The 21,947-nt window shown below is 32.7% G+C and overlaps 1 protein-coding gene across 1 annotated transcript; it reads right to left on the bottom strand.

The window, feature by feature from the left end:
• Window positions 1-1,238: 1,238 nt before the first annotated feature.
• LOC106710070 (organic cation transporter protein) lies at window positions 1,239-21,486 on the bottom strand. The gene is made up of 7 exons (XM_014502046.2): window positions 21,236-21,486; window positions 10,600-10,813; window positions 8,039-8,252; window positions 5,340-5,595; window positions 4,263-4,883; window positions 2,012-2,190; window positions 1,239-1,567 (listed from the first exon to the last, which is right to left on the bottom strand). The coding sequence occupies exons 2-7, from the start codon at window positions 10,761-10,763 to the stop codon at window positions 1,400-1,402; spliced, it is 1,602 nt and encodes a 533-aa protein (XP_014357532.2). The 5' UTR covers window positions 10,764-10,813; window positions 21,236-21,486; the 3' UTR covers window positions 1,239-1,399.
• Window positions 21,487-21,947: the final 461 nt, after the last annotated feature.

The following is a 21,947-nucleotide window of genomic DNA, read 5'->3' as shown; positions in this document are numbered from 1 at the left end:
CAAACGAGCAAGCGATCACCTGATTCGCTGAAATAGGGAAGCGACCGTTGCCCATAGACAGCAATTGCAGATGCTTTGTCCTACCTTTAATCGACAGAAGAAAGCAGTATAAAAAAAATCTATACGTCCCTTCTGTCAAATCTATTTTCCCTTCTTGCCTTAATCTTTTATAGCAAAAGGGTGGAAAAGGAAAGTGGAATAAAATAAGGCTTCTGTTACATCAGACGAAATACGAAATTGCTCCCTCTTGAAATGCAGCTCCATTCGTGCAAATGTTGTTGTTGCTGGTGTCTACCACTATTTGACTGTGGTATAACACCAATAATTTAATTTGACATGATATAGTTTGTTATTTTTTATTCTGTAATAATTTATTTGGTTCCTTTTATTAAAGTGACGTCACATGACCAATGAAGAAAACTTAGGCAAAAATATTAACCTGATGTAATTGTGATTAGAAATATTAATAATTAGATGAAAATTTTACTTATTTTTAAGTACATTGTAAATAAGTTTATTATTTTTAGGATGTTTTCGATAAAATTAGTCAAAACCATGTAAAGCTTTTAAATTAAGGATGTATAAAGTATTTTTTTTTGTAGATTAATCTATTTAATAGTACGAAATTGTAAAATTATGTAATAAAGTGCGTTTTAATTCGATAAGAGGGATATAAATTAGAATTTTAGTACTTATAGTACATAGGTTTAGTAAAGTAAATTAATAAGAAACTAATATTTTTTATATAAAATGCATGCTAAATTAATTTACAAATTACAATTAATTTTTATAAGTTCATTAATACATGAAAAAATAAAAGAAAATTTCAACAGATATGTTTTTTTTTTAAAGTTAGTGGAGATAATATGAATTTTTTTGGTATATATAAAAGCGAGTTCTAAATATAAAATTAAAAAAAAAACTTTTAAAGCTAGCTTCTTAAGTGGACAGATACAAAATTATTGTAATAAAAATCTAATTAAAACTCTTTATTACGAATACTTATAGCTTTTAAATACAAAACATTTTATTCATTTTAGAATTTGATACTTAATTTTGTTCAGAAATAAATTATTGTAACGTTTCAGATTTAAAAAAAAAGAAATACAAAATTTTGACAGACGTAAATTATTTTTAATTTTCTAAATTTGTATTTGTCAACGACTGACAAATGTAAATTACAACTGGCCAACGATAATTTTGTAACTTGTCGAAAAATGTATTGTTAAGTAAAAAAACTTAATGACAATTCATAACAGTCTGATTATAAAATGACGAAGTTCACAAAAATTCGGTGACATAGTTGAAAATTAAACAAGAGTAACATATGTTTCGTCTCGAACTGGAATATAGATATCATTAATTTCTAAAATGTCTATGGTTCATAAAAATTCTTACTCTATGAACTGACGACGGATCTCGTTTTCATTCTAGAAAGTTCTTCTGCTTCCTCTATCGTGTCTGGTAGCCGCATATTTCTTGTCTCTGGTAGCATTAGCACTAACATGCTAGATATGAGACACATTCCTCCGAAAATTACTGTCGGCATCGAACTGTGGTACTGATGCTGTAAAAAAATATTTTTTTAATAAAGAAGTAGGTTAATTGATAAGAGAGGCGAGAGAAAATACTTTTCAGACGACTTCAAAACAACAAGCATTAACATCTTCTTAAACATCGTGCATTAAGAATGTCTTTTATATAACTAAGATTAGAAATACGAATGTTTAGATGTTTTTTTGAAGGTATCTCCAGAACGGCTGCATGCATCTCACTGAAATTTGGAATAGATGTAGAACATAGGCTACTTAATTCCGAACGGACGGGGTCATGGACAACAGCTAGTATTACAAAAGACTTTTATGATTTTTGATATTACGGACGCTCAAAACAAATGCTTATATCAGGGGAGAGTGGGGAAAATTTCATTAATTTAATCATTCTTACGTAAAATCTTGTTAAGCGACAGCCCCTTACGTAATTAATTGCCTCTAAGAATGTAGAAACTTACCAATAGGGGTGTCATCGGAGCTACAAGAGAACCGATCCTGCCCGCAGTAGAACAGAAACTGATGAGAGTCTGTCGCATGTTGGTTGGGAACACCTCCGATACGTAGATGTAGACGGAACTATACGCAAGTGTTACACTCCACTTGCCGACCAGATAGATTGGGATGGACCACCAGTCAGCTGTGCAAAGAATTTGCTTATGAAAACTGTTTGTCTCTTGATTAAAGTTTTTACTTAAACCATTTCTACTTTCGAAACACTCTGTGTAAGGGAAATAGTTTTATGCATTTTTCGGTAGTAAGTACTATCGTTCTGAAAGCCAAATTGAGTTCACCAGAATCAAATTTAATAATAACAAATTTGTACATAAAATGAGATTAAATTTTTGATGAATTCAAATTTGTGACGTGGTCGTTTATTTTATAAGAAACAGTAAAAATGTGCTCGAGCAAGTCTCGTTGTTGATAAGTCACAGCTGTATTGGGACTCGTAACTGTTTTAATAAAAACGAAAAGTTCTTAATAAAAAGAAAATGAGAGAATAGTATGAATATTTGTTGGCTAAAGTACGCTCCTTATACTAGGTTTACATGGGGACAGAATAGTGAGATAGAGCAATAGGAAAAGGCAGTACTACTATATCAATATTTGTGAGAACGTTTTCGTATGACATCGACAAAATTTATATTAAAGTAAGCGCTCCTAATGGGCGTAAAGTAAGTACACCAAGAAATCTCATACAAATTTTTGAGATATTTTGTAAATAACGTTTACATGTGATTAGGCACTCTGTATTAGTTTAGGAAGTGAGCGCTCAACAGCAGTATTACACTGTCTTACTGTTTACTACTCTGTATTGTACTCGTGTGAATAGCATTAGCGAAAATTGAAATGAAGGTGGAACAGCTCTCATTTAAAATTTCTTATTTTTGAAACTATTCCGTGTAAAGAAAATTATTAATATTTTTTTACATAAATTCTTTCGTATTTGTTGTTTATAAGAAAATTGCCAAGACACTTTAAAAGGTACAGTATATTCGAACATTCCAGAAGTGTTTGAGGACAACATGCGTGTGAAAGAGATAGACAATATACTAATATGTTTTGCAAAATAATTTCATTACTTTATTATTTAATTGCATATTTATGTATTTAATTGCAACTGTTTTATTAAGCAAGAAAATCTTCAGGAAAAATAAAATAAAATTAGATGTCCTTTATAAAGATTTTCTTGATTATATTTTTTCTGGTTGTCAGACTTATCGATGAAAATTTATAGAGGTAAAAAACTTCTTGAATTGTACTAGGAACAAAACACCTATGTTTCCCCGCATCTATGTACACATGTAAATATGTGCATAAACAATAATGCTTGTCACAATGAATCACACTAGTTCAAGGTCATACGATCTGCATTCCTAAGCAAATGCTACATTTGATAAATTCGCAACACTATGCATGCAAAATGCGCAAAATATAACCTCATTACTGATTAAAGAAATGCGAAGTGAAAAGTTACGTAATTTATTTAAATTCATAAGTAATAAAAAAGTTGTTATTTTTTACAGAAGTTCGTAGTTCGTTTAGATTTTTTAGAAATGACTATATAATTTATCAATAAACTTGTCTCTGTGTTTTGAAGAAAAATGATCATTATCAACCTGCCCTTATCCCTATGGAGGATCGGCACAGTATGTACTATTCCTACTACTATTTGAACAAAAATAATATGGACAGCTATTTGTACTATCGGGGAATCTAACGGTATTCCATCATAAAAAGGACAGTCGTTAGAACGATTCATAAGGAGACGAAACACGTAAACAGTAACTAATAGGACTTTTAAATGTGTCTTTATTAAAAAGGCCGGTCAGTGATAAAAGACTAATAGCTTTTAAACGATGCCATAGGTATCGTTTATGCAACTCACTGCTACCTGATTGGTTATTTTGAAAGAGCGGAGTTTGTCTCGTGGCACTAAACAAGGCAATTTTTCTATAAGTGGAACACCGCTAAAGGCCCTGATTGTACAGATGATAAACGCACGTGTAAAATTATTTACTAAAACAAATTTAAACGAGGTCAACATAAACTGATCTATGTCATCGTACAGTCAAGTACAACATGTTTAACTAATAATAGAAATTGATATTAATAGTAATACCAAATCGAATTTTTGTTAATGAATGTACATTGCATTATTATACGTAATTAAAATATGTATTTATGTATTTTGTGCATCATAATACTTACATTTCGGCAAAAACGCGAACAGCAAATTGGTGACTGCGCACAAAACATAATTCACAACCAATGTCTTTTTCCTTCCATATTTGTCCAACACAACCACAACAATAACATACGCCGGTATTTCAACCACTACAACCAACATAAACGTAACATATTTATTAGCACTAAGTGACATTGCGTTGATAGATAATCCGTAGTACACCAACGAACATGTCATCCACAAAAATGAACAAATAATCAGTCTCTTCCAAATAATAGTCGAACGAATCGCTTTTGAGAACTGCGACATTTTATCAACAGTTTGATTCTTAGGATCAAGTAATGGATCTCCAAGTGCATCCAATTCAAGTTTCCGTGGATCAAGATTATTAATTTTAGCAGCGCTTTTCAATATATTAACAGCTTCTTCACGTCTTCCTTTACTTAGTAGCCATCTAGCGCTTTCATTCATGAACCAAACGTAGATTGCTACCAGGATAGCAGGAGAGTATAGGATGAAGATGTAAATCCGCCAACTGTCGACGAACCAAGCGAGCAGAGCTAGTAGTATTTCACCAACAACGAACGTCATATTACACATCGCAGAAACTATTACACGTTGCTTTAATCCCACTAATTCCACAGCTGAAAATAAAATTTAATTTATAAATTAAAATACGTACCACTTTTAAAGTGGTACACGCAATCAACAACACCTGTTACTTGAATGAATCGGCTCGACCGTTAAAATACCGACAAAGAAGACAGGCGTCAAGTGGAAGTTATTCCGTATTTCGTCTAATGAGTGTGGGGTCGGAGGTTTAATTTTAGTCATCTTTCCCTTTCCACCCTTTTCTTTCTTAGAAAAGAATGGGAAGACTTTACTACTCTATTGCATCTTATTAAGAGATAGAAAATGTACAAATTATTTTTCTGACTGCTTTCACAAGATACGACTATTAACGTATCTTAGTTCCTCTTTCCTTATGTCTATGGTTGGTAATTTCTTAGCATTAAGGGTACCACTGCTTGTCTGTCCCCTTTTCATATAAAACTAACATAACTTATACAATAATCAAAAGTAAAATAAGATAAACTAACCCAGTACGTAAGCAGATGGATACAATCCTCCTCCAAAGCCAGCTTCCAAGAAATGCATGGCTAAATACGCTAGGTAGTTATTTGTGAATGCTCTTCCGATTCCGAAAATAAAGCTAGCAAACGACGCTATCCCCACCGCTACCTTACGCCCGAAGCGATCAGAAATTGCTCCAGTCACCAACATGGCGGCGAACATACCGGAGTTGTGGACTGTGCCCACTAGCGCCCTCTTCCATTCCTGACAGCCTAAATCGAACTGTATAGATAATGATGTTAATATGATTATTTTACATGAAAATTATATAACTGTCACTCTCAGAGAGCTGTTGATTCATTAGAAATCTAAGTGTTTATTAACCCTTAAAAATCTTTCAGTACAACAGTAAGGAAAAGCCTCTCTTACCGTGTGTTACTAGGATCAAAATCTCAGTTTAAAACATATTATTGTCTCTCTTAAAGATAGTTACAAGAATAACGATATTTTTTATACAGAGAATTTGGTCTCGGAAACCCACGGTTAGTGATAATGCAGTTTTCGCTTAACCATTACGTCTCTGAGTAGTGCAATTTGAATCTTTTATATTGAAATAATTAGTTTTTGAACTTTATTCATATAATTAAATAAAAGAACTGGAACACGATTTTTGATATCATAATTGCTAATCCCGTTTCCGATTTGTTGCAATGACAGCTGTCAAAGACATAAATAAACAATATGTAACGATATGCAATTTGTTATGATTCAAATGGGATGTTTACATCAATCTAATATGACATAGATCTAAGTACTGATAATACAGGAAATGCTATTAACTTAGTATTTATAGAAACAAATTGTCCTTCTCTTATTTACTGACACATTTATCTCTTACAAGTCTATTAATCACGTAATGCACGTTAATGACCCCTACCCTCCGGTGATATGTGAGGTCTGAGGTTACACCCCCTATACCTAAAATCCCGTGTATTTCTCGTACAAAGTAATATTAAGTTATCAAAATATTTTTAATTTATTAATGAAATTCAAATCATTTTTCAATAGAATTCAAAAATTTTAGTGATTTTTTGAACCCTCTCCTCGCCCCTCATGCGCATACTTCGCCGCCGAATTACGCGTGCAGCGGTCATTTCTATCGGGTATCCACCAAAAATCTACTAAATACGTACTTTTACGTGACGCGCACTCTAGTGACAGACTGAAAAAAACATAAAAATACGTTGCCCGCATACCAAATGTTAATAGTCGCTCTCAGATAGCAAATTCCGTTCAAGACACATTTGTTTCAATTTCTTTAGAAGATACTAATGAACTAGCTAAGATTTGAAACTTCAATATTTTCGTACACTACGTAAATTTTCCATGTAACGCGTACATGTTGCGTATGTGTTGCTCGCATTCACATTTTAGTTGTATTGAATGTTTGTATGTTCAAGTGTTGTGATAATGTGTGCAATGAATTCTGGGTATCGACGTATTGTTATGGCTAATGCATATCGCTTCTCATCCGGTTTAAATACGACGCATTACACAGTAAAAATAAACTAACTACACTTTATGACAAACTAATGCGTTCAATAGACTGATTTGGTATAGAATTGTTTTTTTTTTATACTTTTTCGAACTTAATTATTGATTTTTATAACCCTGTTCACTTTCTTGAAGCTATTGAATTAACATTAGATTTCTGAGACCACAATCTCTATATAAAACATATCTTCATCTCTGACATTATTTTGAGAAAACAAAATATTTTTGAAACGGAAATTTTGGTTCAGAAACCCACAGTAAATGATACTTCCATATTTTATTATTACGACTCAAACAATATGAAAGTCTATATATAATTTCTACAAAATAAAAATAAATGGGAATGGAATTTCTTGGATTAATTTTTATTTAAGACATACTGCATACAGATTTTCAACATTAGCAAGATTAATTTTCTGTATGTAACAATGCAGTAACATTGCTCCATTCTTCACCCTTACGACCGTATTAAAGTCGGGTGTAATGAATGCAAGCTTTAAACCTATTCCCAAGACCATTGCAACTACAGAAATAGAGCTTCGATTTAACTCAATGCTTTAAATAACAAACCAATCGTTACTCGATATTTACGACGAATTTAGTCTTACATAATATTAGGCATTATACCGGAGGCCTAATTTTAATCCTCTTTCCCTTCCCATCCTTTCCTTATAAGAAGGAAGTGGATTTGGTGGAAGAGGGGACGCATAGGCAGGATAAATATCCACTTTCTGTCCGTCCCCTTCTTCTTTTTAAAGGTAGGCAACACATCTGCATTTGCGGATGTCTATGGGCAACGGTCGCCTCGCTATTGCGGCGAATCCAGTTGGCCGTTTGCTCATGCCACCTTATAATAAAAAAAAATACAAAAATAAGACGGCAATATTTTTATCTCATTACAATTGAACTTCTAAATTATGGAAACAGAGGAACGTCAAATTTACAAGTTGGTCATTACACTATTTTCATTTTGAATTTCTTTATTTTATATGGACTTTGGTTTTTATGAACATGTCCAGTCCATAGCAAACTACTTACAAAACATTAACTAGTAAAAAAAAATAAAGTGGCGATAGATGTCTAGCTTATTTAAATATATGAGAAAATGTTTAAAAAATCAGGTCTAACAAGTTTAAAATCAACGAAAATAAATAATTTCTAATGAGCTTACCTCTTTAACGAAAGATCGACCTTTTTCGTATACAAAACTATCACATGGAACAGTTTTGTTTATAAATTCGTCAGGTGTACATTGGTGTATGGTGTCATTAATGGTGGCATATCTACTGCACATATCGGGCCGGTTTAACTTCGTGTTATTTGGTATGGCATAGTCAAGCCACGATGTGTCATTGAATCTTTCTTCACAGCCGTTGACTTCGCATCTAGAAATAAAATTATTTATCATTAGCCTATATTATTCTACTGGTAGACATAGAAGAAATAAATTCACATATGTAGGTATATCTTACAAATATTATAAATGCGAAAGTTTAGATGGATGGATGGATATATGTTTGTTTGAAGGTATCTCTGGAACGGCTGAACGGATCTTGATGAAATTTGGTACAGATGTACAACAGAATATAGGAACAACACATAGGCTACTTATAAGTTTATTTTTTAAATTCCGCGCGGACGGAGTCGCGAGCGACAGCTAGTGTTGCAATAAAAGTTAAATTCCTTATCATTTTAATTTTAAAGTGCATTTTTTAATCAAATTATGATGTTAATATAATTGAAGTGACAAAAAAATAATTAAGACATGTTATCTAGACAAATTTTTAGCTAATCTGAGGTTTTTAATTTAACATTTTTAATCCATTCAATTTAAATTTAACCGATTTGAAAATCGCTAAAGGAATCGAAAAACTAGATTACATTTAGACGGTGATGGAACAATTTTTTTTTTTATTTCATTTTATACAAAAATAGTTAAAAACAATCTTCGTTTCTATGTAAAATAATTTTAGATACAATCCAGTAATCGAAATAGAATTTGTAGAACAGTTTCACGACAAAAAAAAAACAAACAAAAAAAGAGGAAAATGTGATTTTTCGAAGTAATGTACAATTTGATAAAAATCTCTCTTACATTACACTTCTATCATTCAATCGGATAATATCAGATGAAAGTACAAACGACTATAAAATCTCCGGTTTACTCCGGACTAACGCTTTGTATCAATACTATATAATACAGATAACATTTTATCTGTCAGTGCTCATCCATGTTTCACAGATAAGATAATGATAACTTATCGAACTGTACGTGTTATTTTGATTTTCACTACATTGTAACGTTGCATTAACACGTTCTATGCAACTACAACGTATGAAACTGAGTCTAGAGACCGCACTAAAAGTGTTCAATACGTACGTGATTTAACTAAAATATTCAATACTTAGATCAACAACCTTTTTATATCTTTGACCTACAAATGAGTGAGACAAGATATCCTGTATATTCGGATATCAATTAAAGTTTTTTTCCGATAAAACGATTTCTAGTTCATCTTACTAATATCATAAATGCGAATGTTTAGATGGATGTTTGTTTGAAGGTATCTCCGGAAAGGCTCAATGGATCTTAATGAAATTTGACACACATGTAGAACATAGTCTGGAAGAACACACATGCTACACAGCTAGTAAACTTAATCAAATGGTTATCATAACGCAGGCAATATTTTTGGCAGTTTATCAACGTTGGTATCAAAAATAACAGAAATGGACGTTCAATAAATATAACCGCTGCCATAAATAAATTGGAATAAGTTAATATATCGTATTAATGAAACAGCATTAATATACGGGATGTATTCCACAATATCCACAAAAGCCTAACATTATTCCAGCGAAGGTTATTACCATTGTAATGTGTCATAAATAAAATCGCATAGCAACATGCAACCTTTAACAAGGCTGTCGACTAGCCCGTAATTGGTATACTTACTTCATTTGTTAAGGCTATTTATAAACACGTAAAGAATCCTAGTCAAGTTATTAAGTACCTAGATAAGTTACAATTAGATTTAATTTAATCAAAACAATTTACGACAAATGAGCTGGCAAATAATAAAAAAAAAATCTTCAATAGAAAGTACAGTCGAGAAAATGTTAAATGTTTGCGCTCACAATGCAATGGGTATTTTGCCGTTAGACCGATCGGCCTGCAAATCGAACGGCCAAATGGTAATTTTGTCTCATTGAGTAGATCGATTCCTTAGAATCGCTGGACCGATCGGCCAAACAGAAAGCACCCAATGCAACTAAGTCGAAATCTTTCCAAAGCAATATAATATTATAGCCATGCTAAATTAAAGATCTAATGGTTAAAGATTAATGTAAGATTCGTAAGTTGGTAGCGAATTTAATATTTTGAGTGAACAATTTCGTTAGTGTTTTTGTATTTTGCTATCTCCTTGAAACAGTCGTAAAAAATGGTCAGACTAAAATGTTTTGTACTCCGTTCAAAAGTCTCGAAAAAGTAGCGTTCAAATATCTATATGGACAGGAGGTAAAAGCTTTGAACCGTAGTGTGCCTAGGGTTTTGCAAATAAACGAACTATGGTAAAGAACGTGATATATCTAACAATTCATAATAAAACATTGAAACTGAATGTATGTTTAATAAAAATTAAATTTGAAATTCTGTTGAAACTCATACCAAAATCAAAACTGTTTTGAAAAAAATTATAAACTTGATAAAAAAAATGATTGATAGCTCACCTGTACGTCTGTTCTTGGGCCTCAAATATAAATCCACATTCATAGAAGCTACTTAGTAATACTGGGAACAGCAGTAGGACGAAATTCAATAGATTGTAGCGTCCGTAAGGACCAAGACTTTCCAACACTGAGTCCAAATTGATTGGTTTCTTAATTTCGTCCATAGTACAGGATTACAGGAACTTTTAAGAATGTTTCTTTCTTCGACGATGCTCTGAAATAAATTGGAACGTTTAAAACTAGATTCTTGAACGTTAAAAAGTTAAATTCGAACAGTTTGTATGTCGCAAAGTTGAAATGTACAAGGAGAGAAATTTTAGAAGTAAATTTACTGGAATTCTTAAAATTTTCGATGTTACTTGAAGTTTTTTTTTTTTTTAAGAAAGTTGTAACTGCTTTTTGTTTGGTACACATCTGCTTTTGTAAACTAACAAATCAACCCGTCTTCGTTCACGTAAATAAACTCGTATCCGGCTTGAAGGACTATACATATTTTACTAAAAAAATGTACCCTAATTTTCTCACTGATCTAAGTTACATAAAAGCCTATTCTATTGCGCAGGAAGTTTAAGTAATCATACAACGGTTTAACAAACATATTAAGTAATCTGTTAAAACAAACTACATCATACAACTGTAAGGAACGTTGTAAAGACATATTGAACCAATTACATTAATCTACCCACTATTTCATCATCAGCTCACTATACGTACCCACCGACGGGCTCGGAGCCTACCCTAACTTAGGAGTGACTAGGCCATAGTCAACCACGCTGGCCAAGTGCACTACCCACTATTTGATCCAAAATTATTCCAAAGAGTATTTCTGTATTCAATAAAGTACCTACAAAATATGAAACATCACATTAATATTTCTTATATTCCGTAGATACTTTTTATTGCGCAATTACAAAACTAAAATAAAGAAGTCCTTCGAAGAACCTCACAATATTTCTCGAGAAGAAACTTCCATTTATTTATCGAGTGTAATAAAGCAATAAAGCTCGCCGTGTTCGCAAAGTTTCCGAGTGAAAAAGTCATAGTGTACGACGCTATATCAAATGAGAGCCGGAAACTATCGGACTTATTTATTTTTAATTACATTTTCTTAGAGAAAACTTTATATACCGAGCAAAGAACCAATTTCTTCAATATTTTATGATGTAACTGACATTCGAAAAACAAAATTGCATAAACATCTTATATATATAAAAGAAAGTCGTGTTAGTTACACTATTTATAACTCAAGAACGGCTGAATCGATTTGACTGAAAATTGGTGGGCAGGTAGCTTAGAACCAGGAAACGGACATAGGATAATTTTTATCCCATTTTATATTTTTTATTCCGCGCGGACGGAGTCGCGGGTAAAAGCTAGTATCTATATATATAAAAGAAAGTCGTGTTAGTTACACTATTTATAACTCAAGATCGGTCGAACTGATTTAGCTGAAAATTTATGGGGTAGCTTAGAACTAGGAGACGGACATAGGAACTTTTTTATCTTGTGTGCATTTTTTTTATACACACACTGCAAAACTATATAGGTATACACACTAGATGTCGCCCATATGGGCGACATCTCATGTGTATATGTGTGTAAATTTACGAGTTATAGCAAAAAATGTGCAGCTTGTAACAGTGAAAGTAAATTAAATTAAAGTAAAAATACCTTATTTAATTAAGATCAGGTTATTACACAACGCGATAAACAAGATAAATTTAAGTATTTATAATATTTTAAAGAATATCCGGAAGGCAGTGCAATGCAAGCAACACTGAAGCGAAACAAGATTAATAGTATGGTTACATACTTCTGAGAACACTCTCTCACAACTCACTGAAAACCTTGCGTAGAAACGCGCACGATATTCGTTTTGTATTCTATCGTTTTATTTAACATAAACTAAACTTATGTGATTTTTACAAAACTTTCCTGGTATGTGAAGTACCTATAATTGCAGACATCGCCAGTTTGTAATCTTACTAGCAAAATTATAAAGAGTTTTTGCAATTTTTCTTTTTAATACAACGGTTATTGAATAATCATAAGTATCCGCTACCGAAACATGTATACAAAATTATATTGTTCTCTCTTTTTTTTTAAATAATGTAAAGGATGGCAATATGTTTTTAAACAAGTGTTTCGACAATGCAAACCTACGATACAATCAGTCATTCTTAGCATTGGATACAATATAAAGTAATAGAAGGTTACAACTATTATGTACGATTGATCATTGGCTTCAGAGAACAAAATCTCTTTTTATAACAAATCGTCATCCCTGTCATTATCTTTGAAAAAATTGAGATGACAATAATTTAAACGGAGATTTTGGTTTCAGACAACCACGATGAATACGGACTAAGCACAAAAATTATTATAATGACACAAGCTATTATTCAACAACTAATGCGACAAAACTCCTTGGATCGCGTGTGGCTATTGTCATTTATAATTATTTTTAATTATAAGTTAAACAGTGTATTAAAGACAACTGTAACCTTCAAAGTAGGTACTAACCACAGTGATGGAATAAAGATTTTAAAAATAACCGTCGATCCAAAAGTAAGCAAAATATTTCATATGAAAGAAGATTTTACGTAATTCTTATGACCAATTATTATTTTTGTTATTATTGTTATTGCTATTACTTCGATATATTAAGGGGTTTTTTTTCACTTTATTTATAAGCTATTATGTTATATATAGTTATTATTATTTATAAAACTATGTGTTTTATACATAAATCAAAAAAATGATATAATGTAAATAAGGTATTAAGAGCACCCGAAACCGACGTACATGTAGATGTATGAATGTTGAAGAAACGAGAGAGATGTGTCAGGACCGCGCCAAATGGAATCCGTGGTCTCTTCCTACTCTTGCGGGTTACGGGCGTGAGTTATTTTGTTGTACCTATAATTTAATGACATATATAAATTCTAAAAAGTACACTTACGAATAAAATAAATTAGATTAAATTTGATATCGTAAGCCGAAAAGATCCACAAAAACATAGTACCTTGTATGTCTTCCTATACAAAAACTCGTATTTCTCGAATTCATTCTGAATTTCTCGTAAGCCACTGATAGAGATTCTGAAAACAATGCGATGTATACACGCCGTATAATCTAAAATGAAAAATGTACTAACGCAGTGTATATCAAATTTTGATAAAGTTTTAACAGAAAAACCGATTTAGTGAAGAGTTACATCTCATATGGCAGAGGTGGAGAACCAATGGCACGCGCGACACAATATATTGGGCAAAAACAACATTATGCACAAGGAAATAAAGTGTAAATTAAGTATTATAAATCAAGCGTATGTACATGATCCATTCAATACGGAATGCTCTCAATAATCATAAAATAATAATAATTTATAACGGCACGTCTATGACCTCAAAAACGTTTATTTAGAAAAATGGCACGTTGATACGCAAAGGTTGACCATTCCTGTCATATATTTTAAGAGATAGTTGTTTTCGTTGCATTTGTCTAAATATGGTAATTATTATCGTTTTTTGATTTTTTATAAGAAATGGAGGCAAACGAGCGGTGGGAACACCGAGATGATCATCGACGCTCATCCGCAACACTAGAGGAACTGCAGATGCGTTGCCGGCCTTTGAGAAAGATATGTGCTCACTACTAGAACGACTCTAAGTCGTACTGGTTTGGAAATACCGCCGAGGACAGACCATTCCACAACACGGCAATGTATTTAAGTATTAGAAATGGTAATTTTAATATAAAAAGGAGGTGGTTAAATCGAACACATATTAGAAGGATATCTTTATTAATACTACATTTCAAATCAAATTTAAACTGTTTTTTCCAACCTATTATTTATGTAAAAAGCATTACACTAATGAGTACAATTTTAATGAAATTTCACTGAAATATTACTAATATATTAAAAGTATGTTTTTCAAACTTACATACGGATTTTCACTGTAAACTTTCACGTTGCATTTGGACGTAGAAAGAGCTTAAAAGCTTTTGCACGCGGACCGCACGGCGCGGACGGGAGCTAACTTAATGCATACTGTCGGAGGCTTCGCTATACGAGAACATATCGTCCTCGGCACAATTAAATTAGTTTCAATATATTCTTTACATTAAAAGCTTTTTAATTTTTGCACATCCTTTGAAGCCAGTATGTATTAAGTAAAGCTCTGGCTAGCTTTCGGTATGATTGTTAACGATGATGTCTTGTATTCAATTTGATATTTTAGGATTAAAATATATTAATTCTATAATCGCGATCTAACACGATGCCAACGCCATCTATTAACGCAAAACAGTCTACTAAATCTATTAAATTTTACATACGATACTGAAAAGTAAAACGATTTTAATTCCTCTACTTATTAAGCGCCGGTTGAGATGTAAGGGTCAAATGGATCATTAAATTAAACGACGTAATTAAACGTTTAATTCATCAATTAACCTCTTAATCCACGGCATCGCTCGCTGAATCATTTCTTTAGCGTGAGAACGAATCGCGCATTTTGCATCAATTGTATATCAATTGCATTTAAATAGCTTAACTGAAAAGGTAAAATAAAGTAGTTTGCTTATACGCACATAAATAAATTGTAGACTAAAGAAGACATACAATTCGTCAAACAATATCCTATCCACTGGCACTTAAGATAAAGATTTCTACAGACATCAGTTTCTAGTTTAACTCCATTTGACAGAATCAGAGCATTGCCTTTTTCTTTCTACCTTTTGATGTTTTTTTTATCTGATACCATTCAAATCTCGATCCACAAGTCGATTGTAATTGTCAATTTCAAAAAACATTGTTTTGACGTATTGTGGTTACCCATATAACAACTAGGAAATAACTTCGGTTGGAAGGTCTCTCGAAGGTCTGTATATCGGATTACTGCGGTCACTACGAAAATGTTGCAAGACGTCTGATAAAATCAATCTCGACGAATAAAGCGTGAACTAAATTATCAACAGCATTATAAGTTGCACAGACTTTTTGACTTAAGTACTTTTTACGACAGATTCAAAATTGACTAGTTATGTTCAAAAATTAACGTTTTACGAAATTAGCATTTTTTTAGGGCCTATGAGGATAGCAGATAAGAGAAGGTATGGCAACATGCGAGTCGGTAAAATTTCACAGACAGTGACACAAATTTGAAACTCACAGTTCAGTGGGCCTAGCACAAATATTTGTGACATTCGTCATCGTATCATGACAAAATTTGTATTAAAATTTGTATGGCGCTGCACAAATTTTAATCCAAATTTTGTCATAATTGACGATGTCGAACGAACGCGATTCGATGCCCACGGTCGTCGTTGAACTGCCTGTTTATTATCACGTTGTTTGTTGTCTATAAAGAAAACAATTACTTTATACTTGTTCATAGTAAATATATCATTAATCAATATGCAGGAAATGTCTGAGCATTGTCTATAGACTGGCAAATGATTTGCTTGTGTCTGAACGAGTACAAATTAATCGATCACGACCCAGCGCTGTGATTTAAGTGGGCGTTAAGTGTCTTCAAGTAGGAGTCAAGGCTTACACTATATTAATACAATTCCTTTCAATGGAAATAGAAATATTGCTTAAAGTATTTCAAAAGTGTATGTACAAAAAAGATGTTAACCAATTCCCTTTACACCAAGCGTGTTGTCAAGTGTTAATGTAGATTTTGCTCCTTTTTTACTAAATTCATATTACAAATACGCATTCAGTTAATAAACGTTATCATTATTTACGTGTTCTTTATCTGTATACGTCACAACCTCGTGGATACCTGATGAGACAACAGTGAGTCATTCAGAATACATTAATGGAAAGATCTAAGAGACTACTGTCACGAAGTAAAAGTATTCCTTCGTTTCGTCTCAAAATTGAAATTGTCAAGAACTTTTTTCGTTCGAACGTTCCTTTTATGTCGATTTTATTGACGAATAAACCAGTGCTTGACTAAGATACCATCACCTCAAGTTAAGTTGTATGTGACTATAAGAACGGTGAAAACCTCTTTTTAGAAACCAGGCAATCAGATGATGATGTTTACTCTTATTTGATAAAAATGGTGACAATGATTTTTTAATATATTGTAATGTGGCAAGCGAGTAAGCGGTCACCAAATTTTCGAGACTTTCGCAACTTCGAATGTGTTGCCTACCTTTAATCGACGGAGTAGGGAACGCACTGATAAAACATTTCCCCTTCCTATGCATCCCCGTTTCTGACAAATCAACTTCACCTTCCCATACTTTCCTTATAAGAAAATAAGTGTGACGGGAAAGAAACTAAAATTAATCTTCCGACACGCATACATTTTATTTCTCAATAGTTTCATTGCCCGGAATGTACCAATCAAAAGCGAGTGTACCAATAACACTAGTTTGTGGTTTGACATTCCTTTTAACACTGCGTCTAATAATTCCAAAAGTAAAATGTCACGACGATAATTTTAGTCTGATAAACTTATATTTTTAAACTTTACAATGTCTTCAAGATAACAGATCTACATTTGTGAATACAAACTATAATGTCACCTTGGAGAATCTCATTGTGACACTGCGTAAATAGTTATTAAGCGTTCATTTTTCGTCGTATACCAATACTGGCGTATCGCAATATTACTTTACTTTCTTAGTCTCTTTTCATTTATGCTTTTTAATTAACTGAAGTCACTTAAAGCATAACTTTCTCTATTTCAAATGACGCATACCGCTATTTTTTAAACTTCAGATTTAGACAAACATTCTTTTATTGCCATATATCCTAGCTCTTTGTTTTATGGCAGTGTTTCCCAAAGTGGGCGTTTGAAACCTAGGAGGGGGCGATAAGGGGCACAAAAAATGGGGGGCATTGAAATTAATTAAAGTAATGAAATTGTGGTTTTTAAGTTTTAGGGCTGAATAAAAATTAGGGGGCTCTGAAATATAGAAAGCGGGCGGTGAAAGAAAATAAGTTTGACAATCACTGTTTTATGATTTGTGATCTCCACTTTCATTGTGTATTTTTTGTGTTTCAAATGTGCACTTTGAATTGTTTAAAATCTTAAAGATTCGTATTGAAACAAGATATACAGCATGTTCAAATGGCAAACGCGGTCGTTGAATCGTTGATTAACCCTTCAATGGAAGTAGCTAATAACAGCACTCGCAATGGCTTGCATAATGCATGAACTATAATGCTATAGCAAACACAAGCTGCACGTTCAAACGAAAACATCTGCGCCGCGTTGATACGAAGGCGTCTGCCATTTTGTATTAGAATGTCGCTCGGATCTCTCGAAATCTATTCAAATGCTCTCATTTGCGCTGTTTTTAATGTAAATATTTTGATTTTACCTACTGGTTAGATGTTAAAAAATCAAGTTTGTATAATAGGGCAACAAATAAATACGGCATAACTAGAACTATTTCCTAAAAATAATCTTAGTTATATTATAAATGCGAATGTTTAGATGGATGGATGTTTGTTTGAAGATATCTCCTAAACGGCTCAACGGATCTTGATGAAATTAGGCACAGATATAGAATATAGTCTGGAAGAACACATAGGCTACTTATTAAGTTTTTTATTCCACGCGGACGGAGTTTGATGTTGGTTTAATGCCAGTCTACTTTTTGAGTGCAATCCTTAGAAAAAAGCGGGAAATATTTTGACTTATCCGACCCAGGCAACTGTTACTTAATCTACAGGTATTATTGTTACTTAATCGACTACAAAAATTTCTTCTTTCACTTTTAATTCAGAGTAAGTGACTTGTTCAAAAAATATTTCGTAAAATGTATTTTTCTTAAGTCGTTAAATACATTATATTAAGTAACATGAAACAATTAACCCAAAATTACAGATTAAAAAGTTGCATTCGCATACCTTAAACTCGTTTAGTTGCATCGAGGTATTCGAAATTCGAAAAATGTCAATCGATTCGATTCGATATTCGAATAACCAAATGACGGCATAGAATTCGAATAATGTCGGTTGCCTTGGGCAAGGGAATCACTCAGTAATAAGTGGGACACGCGTGATACTGCAAGGCAAATACTTATCCGTCAATTTCAAATGTCATAGCTATTGCTATCTTTATTTTTTTCTAAGAAAATGAGAGTGATGGCAATATTTTCTTGTAGAAATTGCCTTGAATTGTGAAATCTTATATATAAAATTCTCGTGTCACAGTTTTCGTCACCGTACTCCTCCGAAACGGCTTGACCGATTCTCATGACATTTTGTGAGCATATTCAGTAGGTCTGAAAATCGGCAAACATCTATTTTTCATAAACCCCCCCCCCCCCATTTAGTTTTTTTTTGACTGCGCGCGGACGGAGTCGCGGGCGACAGTTAGTTGTCTATAAAATCTTTTCATTCATAGTGTTACGATTGAGTTACCTTATCACGTTTGAACCGAGACGATATAACAAGTTCTTTTTAGTGCAGTTTGTAATGAACCGTTTTATTGAGGATCGAGTTATCTCTATATTTAAATACAATGTGAATGACTGTTTATTATTACTTACACGACGGATTTTAATCGGCACGTTATGATTCAGAAATATACCTATCAATACGTGAAGCGTAATCTTTGTACCTCTTTTTAAGAAAATTGTGCGAACAGATAAACGTAAAATTTAACACAGGAAACTAATTTTGATGAAAAATTGTATAATTACGGAAAAATTTCGATCATTGGTCGACCACTGGTTGGAATAAATGAACGTTAATCGTCCACAATAAAAGTCAATTGTGATGTTCTAGTCGATTGCTGGTCATCGAGCGATTTTGGTACGATGTTCATTGAAGAGTCAAAAAGTCTTTTGAATATTTGAGAAAGCCATTTAATGAACAAACTGTAAATTAGTAAAATATTTGCATATATATGCAGAAGTTATATAAACTTTCTAAGTGATGCTCTTAACTTGTTTCTTCCTTCCAAATGTATCAAATATGTTCGGCTGATAATATGTAGGACTTAATATTCAGGCGTACCCACTGTTTAAAAAGATAGAAATCCTTCACGGCTTTATAAATAATACAACATTAATTTGTGCACGTCAATTAGTTGTATACGCCTTACATGCAATTGTGTGCCACACAGCTGACTACATCAGTACAAGGATGTCAAAAATTGAAACAATAAAGTTAGTTCGAAACACGAAGGCAACCTTGTATTAAGATGACGCTTCTTTACGAATGTCTAAACTGCATATCTTGGGCTATATATATCTTCTTAAACTTCTTTTAAAACATATTATTATCTCTATTTTGTCAAAGGTTTTGGTCTCAGAAACCAATGGAAAAAGTGCAAATATGATTTTATCTTCAATATTTTCTTATTTATCACAAGACAAATACATTGTTTCTCGAACTTTCCATTCTTGTCCATTGTCAAAGGTTCAATAACCCGAGACAGTGTTCTCATCAAATTGCAATGATTCAATTTACCGGAATTGTGTATCAGAGTAAACAAAGATGTAATAAAACTGGTACCAAAAATATTTGATACTAGCTGTCGCCCGCGACTCCGTCCGCGCGCAGTTAAAAAAAAAATGAAAAATAGATGTTGGCCGATTCTCAGACCTACTGAATATGCTCACAAAATTTCTACATAAAATTCTCGTGTCACAGTTTTCGTTCCCGTACTCCTCCGAAACGGCTTGACCGATTCTCATAAAATTTTGTGAGCATATTCAGTAGGTCTGAGAATCGGCCAACATCTATTTTTCATATTTTTTTTTTGTTACACTTCGGAAAAAATACGTACCTTTTTATTACTAAAGATACGTATTTTTTGTTAGCAAATTATTTCTGTTTTTACTTGACTAACAAGCGAATTGTAGGGTTGAACATTTGTGTATGTGAAGGTACCGAGGTATGTATATTTGTTTATGTGAATGTCCATACCATTGGGACTTTGAGTACGCGAATCGGCTAAACTGATTTTGACGGTTGAACTGTCATTCGATTTGTCTTATCCCCAGAGTGTAGTAAGTCTGTTGAGATATTTTTTAACTAGTTTACCAATCAATATTTGACATTTGTAGATTAAAAATAAGCCTCAATAAAACAGCATAAACATATTGTAACATTGTTCTTAATGTCAAAAAGTTATTAGTCGTGAAAATAATAGTTTTATCAGCATTAAAAAGTAAATATATTTATAAATTATTGTCTATTTATAGCTTGACCTACTCCATTCAGAGGTGAATGACATATCTGTATGTCTTATTTAAACTACTACAAAGATTTAAAATTAAAATCAAAAGCAATTTAGACATTTAATTTCGAAACATACACAAGAAATAAAGAAAAAACTGTCTGCCGGATGACAATATAATGAAAGGAAGCGCGGTTGTTAAGCAAACAGAAAACTTAACAATGGGTTACCGTTAAAAGGAACATGGGATTATCGATCCTAACTATACTGTTTTGCAACCCTAGTACCGTGAATCAGAGAGTGCAACCAACAATGTCGGCGGTCGGCGTCTACAATTTAATTACGAGTCAACCACGCGTATGTTCAACTTTTAACCATATTACTAAAACAACACACAACAATTATAAATCAAATAACAGAATTAACACACTTTAATTACTAATTCAAATGATAAAACAAAAAGTCGTACTTACAGCGGTGTAAAAATTAATACCATGCCCTATTTCACAACACAACTATCCATCGGAATGTCCAAAATGTTCAAAATTCAATTTCAAACATAACACGTGTACACTGATACAAGTATAATTATTTAGTTTTAACAATAGTACAACAGAAGATAAAGATTTGTTTTAAAATAATAATCGTTTTGACCGGCCGGCGACTTACGAACGCGTGTGGCACACGCTCTTGACAAAACCCGTATAACTAACTATATATTGGCGCTAGCGTAGCCGACCGCACACTAGCTCCAACTTACGGTACGTCATTTTCATCACGCCACGCGCTTACGCCGATTTCGCATCCAAAACGAGGTTATGAATACTTTAGTATACATTGCCGCTTCTAATACTACTGTTAACTCGTTTACAATAGAAATAGAGCAATGAATTATGTTTTATTTATTATTATCTATTCGCTAATTGAAAGTTAACCTGCGATTATATTCATACATTCGTGATTTTTTGGAATGAGAAAGTCGTTAAGCTTAGAGTTTAGATTTACTACAATCGGCACTACGGGACGAATTTGTTTACCTGTGATCTAAAAAATAAGGATTTTCAAGCTAATCGTATCAATTCACCATGAATAAATACTATATAAGTATACTTCTTTAATTTTTACACAATCCGCAATAGCAATGGTTAGAAATTGTCCACTCTGTAATTATTAGGTCAGTGAATT

This window comes from Papilio machaon, chromosome 20 (assembly GCF_912999745.1).
Source record: "Papilio machaon chromosome 20, ilPapMach1.1, whole genome shotgun sequence".
Lineage (NCBI taxonomy): Eukaryota > Metazoa > Arthropoda > Insecta > Lepidoptera > Papilionidae > Papilio > Papilio machaon.
Note: the sequence above shows the minus strand (reverse complement) of the source record. Positions and strands in the feature narration are given on the sequence as shown.

Bases quoted from the DNA above. Each gene is read 5' to 3' on its own strand.
- LOC106710070 (XM_014502046.2), bottom strand. From the start codon at position 10,763: ATGGACGAAATTAAGAAACCAATCAATTTGGACTCAGTGTTGGAAAGT. The intron at 8,253-10,599 runs GTGAGCTATCAA...TTTTATTTCTAG, and splicing joins GCCCAAGAACAGACGTACAG to ATGCGAAGTCAACGGCTGTG. The intron at 2,191-4,262 runs GTAAGTATTATG...TTCTTTGCACAG, and splicing joins GTTCGCGTTTTTGCCGAAAT to CTGACTGGTGGTCCATCCCA.